This window comes from Muntiacus reevesi, chromosome 5, assembly GCF_963930625.1.
Source record: "Muntiacus reevesi chromosome 5, mMunRee1.1, whole genome shotgun sequence".
Classification (NCBI taxonomy): Eukaryota; Metazoa; Chordata; class Mammalia; order Artiodactyla; family Cervidae; genus Muntiacus; species Muntiacus reevesi.
Genome location: NC_089253.1, coordinates 71,250,763 through 71,267,152, shown reverse-complemented (window position 1 = coordinate 71,267,152; position 16,390 = coordinate 71,250,763). Strand labels below are relative to the sequence as shown.

General features: G+C 42.5%; 1 protein-coding gene across 2 annotated transcripts in view; it reads right to left on the bottom strand.

Moving 5' to 3' along the window:
* Positions 1 to 140: 140 nt before the first annotated feature.
* MTARC2 (mitochondrial amidoxime reducing component 2) overlaps positions 141 to 16,390 on the bottom strand; it is a 35,625-nt gene continuing 19,375 nt past the window's right edge. Inside the window, exons 5-8 of one of the 2 annotated variants that reach the window (XM_065938354.1) lie at positions 10,335 to 10,396; positions 10,175 to 10,246; positions 8,941 to 9,058; positions 141 to 1,003 (exon numbers count right to left, since the gene is read on the bottom strand). In XM_065938354.1, coding sequence (XP_065794426.1) covers positions 971 to 1,003; positions 8,941 to 9,058; positions 10,175 to 10,246; positions 10,335 to 10,396 — 285 coding nt within the window. In that variant the 3' untranslated portion in view covers positions 141 to 970. Of the gene's footprint in view, positions 1,004 to 8,919; positions 9,059 to 10,174; positions 10,247 to 10,334; positions 10,397 to 16,390 lie in introns of both variants that reach the window. The other variant, XM_065938355.1, reaches the window with a different exon arrangement.

The following is a 16,390-nucleotide window of genomic DNA, read 5'->3' as shown; positions in this document are numbered from 1 at the left end:
GCAGGGGCAACTAAGCCCAGGTGCTGCAGCTACAGAGAACTCCACACACTGCAGTGAAGAGCCTGTATGCTGAAACTAAGACCCAATGCAGCCAAAAATAAATAAATAGATATTTTTAAAAAGAAATACCAAAGAAAAAGTACAATTGAGAATCACATTTATTCAATATATTCAATGATATTCAAGAAACCACAAAATTATAGGTGAGTTCATTCATTCACATGTTACATCAGTGAGAATTCTTGTTTAGTTATACCAGAATAGTTCAAAAATTACTTGCATCTAAAAAAAAAAAACAGGTTCATGATTCCTTCCTCCTATTGTTATTCTCAAAATTCCTTTTGCTTTCAAACCCCATTCTCTTCTTTATCATACTTGGAATTTGCACTGTTTGTCCCTGTCAGTTACAATTACTTTTACATGGCTTAACAGAGGCATAATCAAATCAAGAAACAAAGTCTGCAGAATAATTTCTATTTCAAATACAATACAATTCCATAATGATGGGGGTAAAACCACATGAGCAAAACTCAATGGCAATGTTAAACCCAATAAGAGGGATTTGTGTGTTAACGTGTTAAGGCACACTGGAAATCTTTTGTTTCCCATTTTTCCTAAAATACACAATACATAATAAAATATAAACATTCAGAAGAAAATTGTAGCTTTTCAGTTGATTCTTTCAACTTTCTTTACTCATCAGTATTAACGTCAGGGACTGAAGAAGTGTAATAGCTACCATCACATTCCAAATAATTTATGGACAATTGTATTTATTTTAAAAGTCTTCATTACCTAAAATCTATGTGCGTTCTTATTCCCAATCACCTTTAATACTTTCCTTGTATTAACTCAGAACATTTGTAACTCCAAAAGAGGTTCATTTCCAGGATGAAATTACCGGCTGGGTAATAAGGATTTGCCCAGATAGTCTTGCTGCTGCGGTCATAAAAGTGCTGATCAATGCCTCTCAGATGCTGAAATCTGAATAAATTGTAAGAATCTCTGATTATTTTTTTTCTCTTACTAGTCATAAGTAATTTAAACATGCACAAACCAGTCACTTATTAAGGTTAAAATGCAGGAAATGTAAAGTATGTCCTGCACCAAATGACCCTGGCAAAGGCCAGAGCCAAGGATCTTTCTCATGTAACAAGTTGGGGGCGGGTGGGAAGAATCGTTTTGAAAGCAATTGGTCAAAATGCTGAAAGAATGCCTATACCCCACAAGTCAATAATTCCACTTTAGAAATCTAACTTATAGAAAAACAATCTTACAATGCTCTACATACAACAATGTGTATGTGCTCAGTCACTCAATCCTGACCGAGTCTTTGCTACCCCAGGGACTGTAGCCCACCAGGCTTCTCTGTCCATGGGATTCTCCAGACAAGAATACTGGAGTGGGTTTCCATTTCCTTCTCCAGGGGATCTTCCCAACCCAGGGATTGAAACCGCATCTCTGGATCTCCTGCATTGGCAGGTGGATTCTTCACCACTGAGCTACCTGGGAAGCCACAACTGTGTCTACTAGAATTTTACTGGTAACAAAATTGGATTATAGCCTGAGTGTCAATAGTATAAAGTGGTCTTTACAAAGTGTCATGTAATGTTAGGAAGCCATCAAAAATGACCTTTGAACAGGCTGGAGGACTATGAAAGGGCTTATGATACATGGTTTATAATTCCTAGATATATATTTATAAGCTCACAGTTCATAGATATACATGTATATGTGTGACATATGGTATGTGGACAGGAAATGCTGCCTGCCCTTTCAGTAAACAAAAAATGTTGCCCACCAGCCCAGTTTTACAAGAATCAAGCCATCAGCCCTTGCAGCTGCCCAAAGAAGGTGTGCCCTGAAGGCAATTCAGGACGGAGAAAAAGAGCATTCTGTATTTAGACACTGGCCCTGGATAGTTAATGTGCATATCTAAGGAATCATTTCAATGAACTCAGATTCCTGCATCTTCACAAACATAGAAAAGTACTAAAATCATTAACTTAAGATTTCTATTCTTTGTGATTACCAGTAATCCTTGGATGTTCTACTACAAGTGTCAGACTCCTCCCTTACCTCTTTGGAGCAGTTCCTCAGAGCTACCTGAGAGGCTGTCTCCCAGGTTATAGTCCTCGGTAAGATCCTCCAATAAGATTTCACTCACAACTTTTAGGCTGTGCATTTTTCTTTAGTCAACAGATCCATATTTGTATATGTAAATTATATACAATAAATACTTGCATTATATATGACATATATGATTCTATCATACAGATTATGATATATCATATAGATCATGGCTACCTTAAACAAACAAACAAAAGACAACCAAAATAAAATTTACAAACAGTAACAATGGGCCATTTTTTCTTCTACATTTCTGGTGTCTTCAACATTTGCTGTGATGATCATGAATTGCATTTATAATGGAACATATAAGCTTCTATATAATTGTATTTTAAAAGGACCAAAAAAACCAATTCAAGTAACCCTTGTGCAAGTAGTAACAGCTATTTTTTTTACTGACTTTAATCAACCTGTTGGAAAAAGGAGACCCTCCAGAATCAGAAAGCATAGTAGGATCACCATCAAAGTAAAGGGGCAAGGTTATTGTTTTTAAAGCCCAACAGAAATGCCCACCAGAGAGGAAGCCCCTGGTAGGCAGTAGGGATGACTAGATACCATGTCCCCCAGGTGGGACTCTGAGGGGCTGACACTTGACCCTCATGAAGTGGAAGCATGTTCAGAGCAAAGAAGCAGGAGACAGCCATCAGGAAGCACTCGGGGTCTGTGCAGGGGAGTGGTGATGAAAAAGCTAGAAGGGAACTTAAGACCAAAGGTCAAACAGCACCTGTGGCATGCTGACAGTCTGGGCTCTCCACACTGACTCTCTGCACCTGTGACCTCCACCCCACTTAAGTCACATGCTGTCACACCTGCCTGACCTTTCATCTCTTTCCTGCCTCCAGTCCATCCCACACACAGCTCTCAGAAAGACCTTCCAAAAGCCCCGTTTTTTAACATATTATTTATTTGGTTGTCGGGTCTTAGTTGCAGCAGGCAGAATCTTTCACTGTGGCTCACGGAGTCTATAGTTGCGGCACATGGGCTCAGTTCAGCCCTGCAGCTTGTGGGATCTTAGTTCCCTGACCAGGGTTAGAACTCGAGTCCCCTGCATTGCACAGCAGATGTTTAACCACTGGACCACCAGGGAAGTCCCTTAAGCACCTTTAACAGGCTTCACGAGTCCTCTTAGTTGACACGAGTCTTTGTTTATTGCCCTTTGAAATGCTGATTATCACATCTACCTCATGGAGACCCTACAAGGACTGGAAAAGGCAACATGTTATCTTAGGCTAACACAAGGTCTCCTGGGAGTGGAGACAACTGGAAACAGCTGGGTGTGAGCAAAACACGGGTGTTCCTTGCTTCCAACCACTGCAACACAAAAGGATCTGATTTTGAGGGGATTTGAGGCTGAGCAATACAGTGGAGTATCCATCAGAGGGCAGATAGAATGGAAACCACAATTACAGAAAACTAACCAAACTGACCAGTTGGATCACAGCCTTGTCTAACTCAATGAAACTATAAACCATGCTGTGTGGAGTTCTGACAAAACATGGTCCACTGAAGAAGGGAATGGCAAACCACTACAGTATTCTTGCCTTGAGAACCCCATGAACAGTATGAAAAGGCAAAAAGATAGGATACTGAAAGATGAACTCCCCTGGTCGATAGGTACCCAATATGCTACTGGAGATTAGTGGAGAAATAAATCCATCAAGAATGAAGAAGGTGAGCCAAAAAAGAAACAACGCCCAGTTGTGGATGTGACTGGTGATGGAAGTAAAGTACAATGCTATAAAGAGCAATATTGCATAGGAACCTGGAATGATAGATCCATGAATCAAGGCAAATTGGAAGTGGTCAAACAAGAGATGGCAAGAGTGAACATCGACATTTTAGGAATCAGTGAACTAAAATAGACTGGAATGGGCGAATTTAATTCAGATGACCATTATATCTACTACTGTGGGCAAGAATTCCTTACAAGAAATGGAGTAGCCCTCACAGCCAACAAAAGAGTCTGAAATGCAGTACTTGGATGCAATCTCAAAAACGAAAGAATGATCTCTGTTTGTTTCCAAGGCAAACCATTCAATAGTAATCCAAGTCTATACCCCAACCACTAATGCTGAAAAAGCTGAAGTTGAATGGTTCTGTGAAGATCTTCAGACCTACAATGGTTCTGTTCTAGACCTACAAGTTCTAGAACTAACACCAAAAAAAGATGACCTTTTCATCACAGGGGACTGGAAAAGTAGGAAGTCAAGAAACACCTGGAGTAACAATCCAATTTGGCCTTGGAGTACAGATGAAGCAGGGCAAAGGCTAATAGAGTTTTGCCAAAAGAACACACTAGTCACAGCAAACACCCTCTTCCAACAACACAAGAGAAGACTCTACACATGGACATCACCAGATGGTCAATACCAAAATCAGATTGATGATATTCTTTGCAGACACAGATGGGAAAGCTCTATACAGTCAGCAAAAATAAGACCAGGAGCTGACTGTGGCTCAGATCATGAACTCCTTATTGCCAAATTCAGACTTAAATTGAAGAAAGTAGGGAAAACCACTAGACCATTCAAGTAGGACCTAAATCAAATCCTTTAAGATTATACAGTGGAAGTGACAAATAGATTCAAGGGATTAGAGCTGATAGGTAGAATGTCTGAAGAACTATGGACAGAGGTTCATAATATTATATAGGAAGCAGTGATCAAAACCATCCCCAAGAAGAAATGCAAAAAGGCAAAATGGTTGTCTGAGGAGGGCTTACAAATAGCTGAGAAAAGAAGAGAAGTGAAAAGCAAAGGAGAAAAGGAAAGATATTCCCATTGAATGCAGAGTTCCAAAGAAAAGCAAGGAGAGATAAGAAAGCCTTCCTCAGTGACCAACGCAAAGAAACAGAGGAAAACAATAGAATGGGAAAGACTAGAGATCTCTTCAAGAAAATTAGAGATACCAAGGGAACATTTCATGCAAAGATGGGCACAATAAAGGACAGAAACAGTATGGACCTAACAGAAGCAGAAGATACTATGAAATATGCAGTGCTTACTTTTCAGTAAGTCGCTCAGTCATGTCCAAAACTCTTTGCAATCCCATGCACTGCAGCCTGCCAGGTTCCTCTATCCATGGGATTCTCCAGGCAAGAATACTGGAAAGGGTTGCCATTTCCTCCTCCAGGGGATCTTCCCTATCCAGGGATCAAACCTAGGTCTTCCACATTGTAGGCAGACTCTTTACTGTCTGAGCCACTAGCGAAGTCACATATTAAGAAGAGGTAGCAAGAATACACAGAAGAACTAAATACACAGAAGAACAAAACAGATTTTAATGACCCAGATAACCATGATGATGTGATCACTCACCCAGAGCCAGACATCCTGCAGTGTGAAGTCAACTGGGCCTTAGGAAGCATCACTAAGAACAAAACTAATGGAGGTGATGGAATTATAGCTGAGCTATTACAAACCCTAAAAGATGATGCTGTGAAAGTGCTGCACTCAATATGCCAGCAAATTTGGAAAACTCAGCAGTGGCCACAGGACTGGGAAAGGTCAGTTTTCATTTCAATCCCAAAGTAAAGGTAATGCCAAAGAATGTTCAAACTACAGCACAATTGCACTCACCTCACACGCTAGCAAATACTCAAAATTCTCCAAGCCAGGCTTCAACAGTACATGAACTGAGAACTTCCACATGTTCAAGCTGAATTTAGAAAAGGCAGAGGAACCAGAGATTAAATGGCCAACATCCACTGGATCATGGAACAAACAAGAGAATTCCAAAACATCTACTTCTGCTTCATTGACTATGACAAAGCCTTTGACTGTGTGGATCACAACAAACTATGGAAAATTCTTCAAGAGATGGGAATACCAGACCATCTGATGTGCCTCCTGAGAAATCTGTATGCAGGTCAAGAAGCAACAGTTAGAACCAGACATGGAACAACGGACTGGTTCCAAATTAGGATTGGAGTAGGTTAAGGCTGTGTATCTTCACCCCGCTTATTTAAATTATATGCAGAGTACATCATGCCAAATGCTGGACTGGATGAGGCCCAAGCTGGAATCAAGATTGCCAGGAGAAATATCAATAACCTCAGATATGCAGTTGATACCACCCTTAGGGCAGAAAGCAAAGAGGAGCTAAAAAAAAACCTCTTGATGAAAGTGAAAGAGGAGAGTGAAAAAGTTGGCTTAAAACTCAACATTCAAAAAAGTAAGATCATGGCATCTTGTCCCATCACTTCATGGCAAATAGATACGGAAACAATGAAAATAGTGACAGACTTTATTTTTTTGGGCTCCAAAATCACTGCAGATGGTGACTGCAGTCATGAAATTTAAAGATGCCTGATCCTTGGAAGAAAAGCTATGACCAACCTAGACAGCATATTAAAAAGCAGACAACAAAGGTCCATCTAGTCATAGGTATGGTTTTTCCAGTGTCATGTATGGATGTGAGAGTTGGACTATAAAGAAAGCTGAGTGCCAAAGAATTGGTGCTTTTGAACTATGGTGTTGGAGAAGACTCTTGAGAGTCCCTTGGCCTGCAAGGAGATCCAACCAGTCCATCCTAAAGGAAATCAGTCCTGAATATTCATTGGAAGGACTGATGTTGAAGCTGAAACTCCAATACTTTGGCCACCTGATGCAAAGAACTGACTCATTGGAAAAGACCCTGATGCTGGGAAAGACTGAAGGCAGGAGAAGGGGACAACAGAGGATGAGATGGTTGGATGGCATCACCGACTCGATGGGCATGAGTTTGAGCAAAGTCCAAGTGTTTGTGATGGACAGGGAAACCTGGGGTGCTGCAATCCATGGGGTAGCAAAGAATTGAACATGACAGAGCAACTGAACTGAACACAGTGGACCCCTAATTGCTAAGGTACCTCTGAGACCACTGGTTTCTTCAAAGGCAGACATGTGAAAGATGTTGGCTTAGGCATCAATCTGGGTCCAGTCAATGGTAGCCTGACCAGCAGGAATACAGAATCAGGTCAAGTTAGATGACTCACGCTTGAGTCCACTTTCCCCAGATGCTTTTAAAAATGGTAGGTACTTCGGAATTTCACAAGCTTTTCTGTAGGATTTACTGTAATTGATCAAATCCAAAATACATTAGTCCTAAGATAACAGCATTATTTTGTGCACATCAAGGCTTTTCTAAAAGACATCTTGAGGGACTTCTCTGGCTATCCAGTGGCTAAGACTCCAAGCTCCCAATGCAGGGGGCCCAGGTTCAATCCCTGGTTAGGGAATTAGATCCCATATACCATAACTAAGAGTTTGCATGCTACAACAAAGATCAAAGATCCCTTATGCCACAACTAAGACCCAGCACAATCAAATAAAAATTTTTTATTTAAAAAAAAAAGACTTTAAAATGTTATAAGAAGTTTTATGATCTCAGAGGTTTTAAAATGTGGGGGAAACAGGCATTGTAGAACTGAAGAAATATGTAACATGTATGTATAATGTCATATGAAAGATGCAATATGGTTATGTACATGCCTAACCATCACCAGTAGAAGTTTCTTTTTTGTCCAGCCTCTCGCATCTTTACATTCACTATGGCATCTGACACCTGGCCTTACATGGAGGACTTGTTGCAATGATGACAAGAAAGATCATTTATTTATGGATCACTTTTCAGGCAATGCTGCAATTTCATATGAATTAACTCTCAAAAATAACCTTTATTGGTTGTTTTCGAGAGTACTATTATTATTCCCACTTTACAGATAAGGGCACTGAGGCTAAGAGGCTTTAAACAACTCAACCAAGGTGGGAAAGGGGGCTATTAGGGTTACACATCCAAATCTACCTAAGGCTCAGTCTAGATGGTCTAAACCACTGTGCCATGGGTCCTGAAGTGTGGGCAGGCCAGAAGGTGAGAAAGCCAGGCCAGAATTAGAAAGATACTCAAGAGTTTTGGAGATGAAGTCACTTTAAAATCGGGGCTCTGGATATTATGAGGAGAGTTACTTATAAACTTCAATTTGAGGTCTTTCGACTGACTTCCCCATTCCTATAATTTAGGGGGTAGGCATTTCACTCCAGGAGTCTGAATTTTATTTGACCTGATGAACTCAAGGTGAGAACTGTATTTTATTCCTTGAGATTCAGAATCCAGGCACCCTACTCTGTTGCAATGACTGTTTTCAAACTTTAAATCATATTTTTAAACTACATTTGATGAAAAGCATTTGATTTAACATAAATCCCCCAAGTTGACTTTGAATAGTCTATATATTTCCCCTTCACTTTTCTATCAGAGACAGAAAAAACAAATATAGAACTCTGGAGAATCGTTCACTTTCGTATTCCTTCATGATATTCCCGAACAAACCAGGACCCAAACCTGTCTTCCTGCCGGGGCTTTGCATGCACATTGTATAACTGGCTGGGGAGGTGGGAGGGAGGAGGAACAATGATTGCTGAAGGGAATAAAAATAAAGGTCAGGGGCCTCCCTGGCGACCCAGTGGTTAAGACTCCACACTCCCAGTGCAGGGGGCGGGCGTTCAATCCCTGGTCAGGGAACTAGATCCCACATGCCACAACTAAAGGTCCTGCAAGCTGCAACAAAGATCAAAGATCCTATGTGCTGCAACTAAGATCTGGTACAGCCAAATAAATAAATAAATAATTTTAAAAAGAAAAGTTGTTCAAAACAAATAAATAAAGGACATTTTTCACCTCCAAAGATAAGAACAGAAACTGCTCATTCTCCCAGGAGTTACAGCAGCAGAACAGAAAATCACCTCCGTACAAGAAAATGTGGTTCTGGCTTCAAAGCACTGCACTCCACGAGCCAAGACCGCCCTTTACCTGGTGGTTCTATCACTGCACCATCTGGTACACGGGGTCACCAACTCTCAGGCTTCCGATTTTTTCCACCGAATAATAGATCCCAAACAGCGGGGACGACTTGTAAATTGACTTCTCAGAAGGATCACACAGGCGGTAACTGAAAGAAGCAAAAATTCACCCTGCAGGCATAAGAAGGGAATAATCTAGGTGCTTTCAATGGAATTCAGCTTCCAGGCTCGGCTTCTCTATAAATAACCTGCAAACCTTTTCTAAAATGTGGACAGAGAAGTCTGGGTAAGTAGTCAAACTGCAAATAAACCTGGTTTTTCTAGAATATCCTGAGAGTCTAAACAATTTTTCTGTGGCTTCGGTTTGAAGTCCCAATGAAAAACTTGTACGTGTCACTTAAAATACTTTGTTCCCGTGCGTACCTTCAGTTTCACAAACATGGGAAATAAGTGCTCAAACAGTCTCACAATGGACCTGCCCTGAACGCCAGGCTTTCTGGCCCTCCATGGTTATAAGTCCAAACCTGGGATCTTTGATAAACAAAACTGAACACAGAGATGCTGTTGGCAAGTGAACTGGACTGTTACTGAGGTTAATTTTTTTTAAAGGCTTGTCTAAAGAAAAAATAATCACTGGGTCTTAAAAATAAAAAACAAAATAGAATTGCAAATCTGAAGGCTTTTAGAAATAATCTCCTCTGGAACTTAAATCCATTAGAAACAAACAAAAAACAGATGAAAGGGAAACAGAACAGAATACAACTTCCAGAAAAAGTTAATTTAAGTTTAAAAACACATTCTATATTGAGAACTAAAGTTAGCCAAAATTCTTTAAGTAACAAAACACCCTAACACAAAAGAAGTTCTTGAATAAACAAACTCAGACAACTTGGTTCATTCCCCTTTTTAACTGTTTCATTATACACCTCAATTATTCTCATCCTCCTGATACTGATCCTAAAAAGTAAATGAGAGTTGCAAACAAGGTCTTAATTTGTAGATAGGTGTGTAAAGCTTATTAAAAATTGAAGTCAGAGAGATGAAAATTTCAAACTGTGGGATCATACAATTGAAAATTTGTCCAAAACTCTACAAGAGTCATCTAGAAAGAAAGAAAATAAATAAAAAGAGGCAACAAATACTCACTGACATTAATAACACAAAGAACCAGAATGTACAAAGTTGCCCAGACAGAGCACCTAGAGCCACAAGTGGCTGGAGGCTGGGGATAATATAAAAATACACCAGACACATAGACGTTTTACCTCTTCAGGGTTTCGAGTGGCTCCTTCCTGTCAACCACTCCAGTATCTGGGTCCACTGTGGTCATAATGCACCTGTCACACAATAACGAAGGGTCAGGGGACAGTTAAGAACTGGTGACCCTGCCACGCCACAGAGGTCTAGTCTCGCAAGAATCCTTACCTGGGGCAAGCCAAAATCTTTTTCATTTCTACATTGCCAATGAGAAGTTCATCCCAAGTGTCCTAGGAGAAAAGGAGAAGATATCTTTTAAATTAAGGCTCCATCCATCCTTATTCCAGTTTATTCTTCCGCTGGTCCTTTGAAGCTAGCAGAAGAATAGAGTACAAGCGGATGCCACAAAGTACCCCAGAAAGGACTCAAAGGAAGGAGGGTGTGGGATGCGGAGTTTTGTGTTTTTTTTTGGCTGCATCACGCAGCACATAAAATCTTAGTTGCCCAACCAGGGATCAAGTCCTCGCCCCCTGCACTGGAAGCTTGGGGTGTTAACCACTGGACCAACAAGGAAGTTCCAGGACGCAGTTCTTGACTGGGCCTCAGAAGACTTCCTCTGTCAGCACAACAAAATACATCTTCTCCAGGGGCCAGTTTGCCATGAGAACCATCAAGCAACTCCAGGTCAAGTTAATGATATATAATGAGAAGTGGAAAGCTTGCAAGACTGCCCACTCTTTCCTTTTGCTAAGCTGCAATGGAAGCCAAGTTACAATCTGATGGTTCTTTGATGAGTGGGACATGGCCCAAGAGAAGTAAGTTCTAAGATGCACCCATTCAGCACCACCGCTGGTCCTGACCAGCCATAGCCAACCACCTGCCTTGTTTTCCCGATCTTAAACCATGGTAGGTCCGGCCAATGTCTGCCTTGGGATTTCCTTCAAACCTCGTGACTAGGGGAGGAATTAATATGGTCCCATGTTTACACAAATATACAGAGGCAGAGAAAGTTTACAAAATATTTTCCCAGGAGTTAAATATTTTCCCAGGATCACAGCAGCTAGGTTTGAAAACTTTTCTGATTCTGAAGCAGGGCTTTTAACCACCCAGCTTTTAGCTATCCCCATGTCTATACCAGCTGGTATAGATCTGTCTAGTCAAAGCTATGGTTTTTCCCATAGTCATGCATGGATGGGAGAGTTGGATTATGGGGACTATGGACTATGGACTAAGCTGAGCGCCGAAAAATTGGTGCTTTTGAACTGTGGTGTTGGAGAAGACTCTTGAGAATCCCTTGGACTGCAAGGAGATCCAACCAGTCCATCCTAAAGGAAATCAGTCCTGAATATTCATTGGAAGGACTGATGCTAAAGTTGAAACTCCAATACTTTGGCCACCTGATGCAAAGAACTGACTCATTGGAAAAGACCCTGATGCTGGGAAAGACTGAAGGCCAGAGGAGAAGGGGACAACCACGGATGAGATGGCTGGATGGCATCACTGACTCAGTGGACATGAGTTTGAGTGAACTCTGGGAATTGGTGATGGACAGGGAAGTCTGGGGTGCTGCAGTCCATGGGGTCACAAAGAGTTGAACACAGCTGAGCAACTGAGCTGAACTGAAGATTCACACTGAGTGGAATGATTACGACAGGAGTCAGCTTGTGTTTCTTTTTTTCTTTTGCATGTATCTTTCCTTGGGCCATTCATATTTGGGGGTTGGTGATGGACAGGGAGGCCTGGCATGCTGCAGTCCATGGGGTCACAGAGAGTTGGACACAACTGAGCGACTGAACTGAACTGATACCGCCTGGAGTAGAAAATGGTTAGGTACTCCAGCATTCCTGCATGGAGAATTTTCCATGGACAGAGGAGCCTGGCGGACTACAGATCATAGGATCTCAGAATCAGACACGGCTGGGCACGCACACACATGTATATACCTATCTGTACACACATACACAAGTACACATACATACATGTAAACACATAAGTATGGAGGTTGTATTAATACAGTATATATACATATATGAAAGTGAAAGTCACTCGGTGGTGTCTGACTCTTTGCAACCCCATGGACTATAAACAGTCCGTGGAATTCTCTGGGCCACAATCCTGGAGTGAGTAGCCTTTCCCTTCTCTAGGGGAATCTTCCCAACCCAGGGATCAAACCCAGGTTTCCTGCATTACAGGTGGATTCTTTACCAGTTGAGCCACAAGGCAAGCCCATAAACAAATATATAAATATATATATATATATACACACACATACATATATACATCCACACACACATATGAGGAGGGTATGTTACAGGCCTCTCTTGCTAATAGGAAAGCCATCTGCAAAGCCTGAATTTCACAAGCCAATCCTTTGTCCAGGCCCCAAGGGAGACATGGGAGGCATCAGGGGATAGGTCCTCACTCTAGGCTCCATACACCAACAGTTTATCTATAACTAGATTTGTTAGGGGCTGACTGAAACTGCCCGCCCTGGCCAGGCACCACAGTAATCATTTGCATGAGTTGTTTTACGACAGGAGGTCCTGGTAAGGAACACATAACTAATAAGCCACCACCAACCGGAAGAACTCGGGAAAGGTCAAAAGGAGACACCACGTGTCCGACCACCTCCCAGAATCCTTCTCACTGGCATCCATCTTGACTGAACAAGGCGTGCACCACCAGGAAGGACTCTGAGTCAGAATGACTGGCTAAAGACAACCCAGAAACTAATCCCATCACCATAAAACTCGAGACTGTGAGCCATGTGCAATGTGCCTTGAAAATTTGTTTCCTGATTTCAACCCAAGTGAGCTTTTGGAGACGATGGATCTGGGGGTTTGGTGAGAAATCAGCCTCCCAGTGAGGCAGTGGGAGATCCAGTCCTCTCAGCTGGTGGCTCACTGCCCTGGGGACAGGAGAGACCAGTCCATCCCTGAAGGAGGCAGGGCAGACGGGAACGGGGCCTCGCAAGTAACATCCCCCCTCCACTGTTAATGACCAGGCTGCGATCCTGCTAGGGACCTCTTTCAGGGTACACTAGACCACCCCACCACCCCAGGCCTATCGGGGAGACTTAGCAAACGCACTAAAGGAAGTCCAGTGCCTAACTGGATCTTCCCAACTCAGAAATCTCTGTGGGATATGACTGAGGTAAGGGGGTCTCTGTGGATGCCTTGGGTTCCCAACTGTCATTCATGAAACTCTGTGATGTAAAAAGGGAAGTGTTATCTGCCATATCAATGAACAAGGATGTCACAGCCATCAGCCCTCCAAACATGAATCCCTGAGCCAGAGGGCACCCAGGAGGAACAATACCTGCTATCAGGCAGCCATCAGCCACTCCCCTCGGTCAGCATTAAGGAGATGGGAAGAGTGGGGAGGTGGGGAGAGCGGGAGGGGTTTGGGACAGGAGACTGGGAGGTGAAAAATGCAGGATATGGACTGTAGCCCCAAGTTCCTCTGTCCATGGGATTCTCCAGGCAAGAACACTGGAGTGGGTTGCCATTTCCTCCTGCAGGGGATCTTCCTGACCCAGGGATGAAACCCAGGTCACTTATGTCCCCTGCGCTGGCAGGTGGGTGCTTTACCACTAGGGCCACGTGAGATACCTGGTCTTCCTTAACTAACAATAATTTTTCGATGTTCAGACTGCCCAACATTTATTGAAAACTTCTATACAACCTAAATACACCCCTCCCACCCACACCTCCGCCCCTGCCTTCTAGGAGCAGTTCTGTCAGGGTCACTTGAGATGCTGACTCTAGGGACTGAAGTCCTAAAAATTCCCACCGAATAGAACATAATTCTCTGCTTCTAGGTTGTGACTATTTTTTAAGTCAACAGTGGAAATAAACTCTGAGTTTCAAACAACTAATTGAGGGATGAACCATGTAATAACTCCTGTAAAAGGCAAGGCCACATCATATAAAATCCTTTGTTGTTGTTCAGTGGCTAAGTCAAGTCATGTAAAATGGAATCTCTAGATTCTAGCCAGGAATTTTGACGAGCCAAGTTCAAGTGCAACACTGCAAGACGGTCATAGCGCCTGGCTGGCCTCCTGAAGAACCGTGACCTCCCAGGGGGTTTGACCAATAACAGCTCCCCTATCTGGAATAGACGGGTCCCTGGCGCGCGGGCCTGGAAGGAGCTAACAAGACTAGACGCACTTCGCCACACGAGGGCGCTGCGGGCACAGGCATGCAAGCCCATCGGGCAGCCAGGGCAGAACCCCGCCGGCTCTCCGCTCAGCTTCCCAAGTAACCTCTCCGTTCCATTTCTTTTTACAAGTGCTGATGAATTTCATATATCAAAGCCACATAGCTGTGTAAAGCCGGCCTCGTGACTATTATATAAAGCGAGAAGCCTGAAAAGTTCAGTTAGATTTCCTAGTTTACAAGACATTTAATCTGCTCCTAACCGGCTTCCCAGGTGACTCAGTGGTAAAGAGACACAGGAGACAGGGGTTCAGTCCCTGGATGCGGAAGATCCCCTGGAGGGGGAAATGGCAACCCACTCCAGTATTCTCGCCTGGGGAAATCCCATACAGAGGAGCCGGCGGGCCACAGTCCATGGGGTCGCAAAGAACTGGACACGACTGAGTGACTACACAGCAGCAAACGAGGAGCTGAAGCTCTCTAGGCTCTAGCTTCACATACTTCTGCCCCTCTTTCGCAGCCCCTGAAAGTCTCTGTGGCAAACATGTCAAGTTACCGAGATGCAATCAAAAAAGCAAAGGTATAGGGAGATCTCCTTAAGTAAAGGCAGCGACACCATCGACAGCTTCTTGGGGAACATCAATGTCTGACTGCTCCCTCCAAACAGAACTCCCGTCTCCGGTGTGCTCATCATGTTGGCTTTTCTAAATCAGGACTAATTTCCCTGAGGTCCTTCGAGGTCCCCTAGCAAAGTGGGGATGTCATAAAAGCTCCCTGGAGGAGAACAGGGACCCCTATTTGAAAGGTATGTCATAAAGGGATGAGGGGAGCCCCTGTAGTCGACCATATGCATACAACACCAAGAGTGAACCCTAAGGCCAGCTATGGACTTTGGGTGATTATGATGTCAGTATAGATTCATCCTTGGTTAAAAAATGCCAAGCGGGTGATGCTGATACCAGGGGAGGCTACATATGGGGGCTAGGGGTAGATGGGAAATGGTCACTGAGATAAGAAGCATTGGTCAATTTTATCATTTTGTTTTAATATTTATTTGTTTATTTATTTATTTGGCTGTGTAGGGTCCCAGCTGCAGCACTCAAGATCTTTGTATTGTGGGAGATCTTTCGTTGTGGCTCACAGACGCTCTAATTGTGGCATACGGGCTCAGTTGTTCCAGGGCATGTAAGGATCTTAGTTCCCCAACCAGGGATCCAAGCCTGCATTGCAAGGTGGATTCCTAACCACTGGATCATCAGGGAAGTCCCAATTTTATTATTTTTTAAACTTCATCGCTCCACATTCCCAGAGTTCAAGCATTCCACACCGGCCCAAAGGAAACCGCTTTAAAAAAATCTGCTTAATAGTCTGAATTACATGGAAAAAGTACAAAGTGCTTTGGGTCCCAAAGAGTAAATGTTGCGCAATGCATCCTCCTATTGCTCTACAATTTTGCAATAAATAACGGCCTGAATTTTTGCACTATGCTTAGGTTTGCCATATGTTTATTATTAGTTGGTCTATGAAATATTTAGGTGCACTATCATTTTACACTAATATTTAACAGAGTCCCGCTAACTGGAAGGGTTATAGATGGTGCCAGGTAGACAGGTTAGTGCATCAGGCCCTTAACTCTTGGGCTTCTTAATTTAAAGGAGACTAAATCAGTCACATTAGCATCATTTTATAGTAAAGATTTTTTTAACATGCATTTCCAAAGGACTCTTCTATTCAAATAAGAATACCATAGGTACTCTTTCTGTAAGCCTATCACAATGCAGGAAGAAAACAACGAATGGACTTGGGAGTACAAGGTCACTTAACATTTTTTAAATTGAAAAAACAAGGCTCCATCCACTCAAATTGCCTAAGCAAATATAGTTAGGCTTACATCAGCCATGGGTTCAGTTTGACAAGTTAGAGGTGAGCCAAAAATTCTTAGTTGGCAAGTTACAGAAAAGCAAAAATTCTTTAGCCAGGAATGGGAATATCTTTTCTTCTTCTTCCTCTGGTTCAAGATCTTAAACTAAAATTAATATCTTTAGTGGAGACAAATCAAGAAAAATTGTATTCCCTAAAAAAAAGTGTCTCAGCAAAGTTTTACAGGCCAGTTTTACAGGAGTCCTG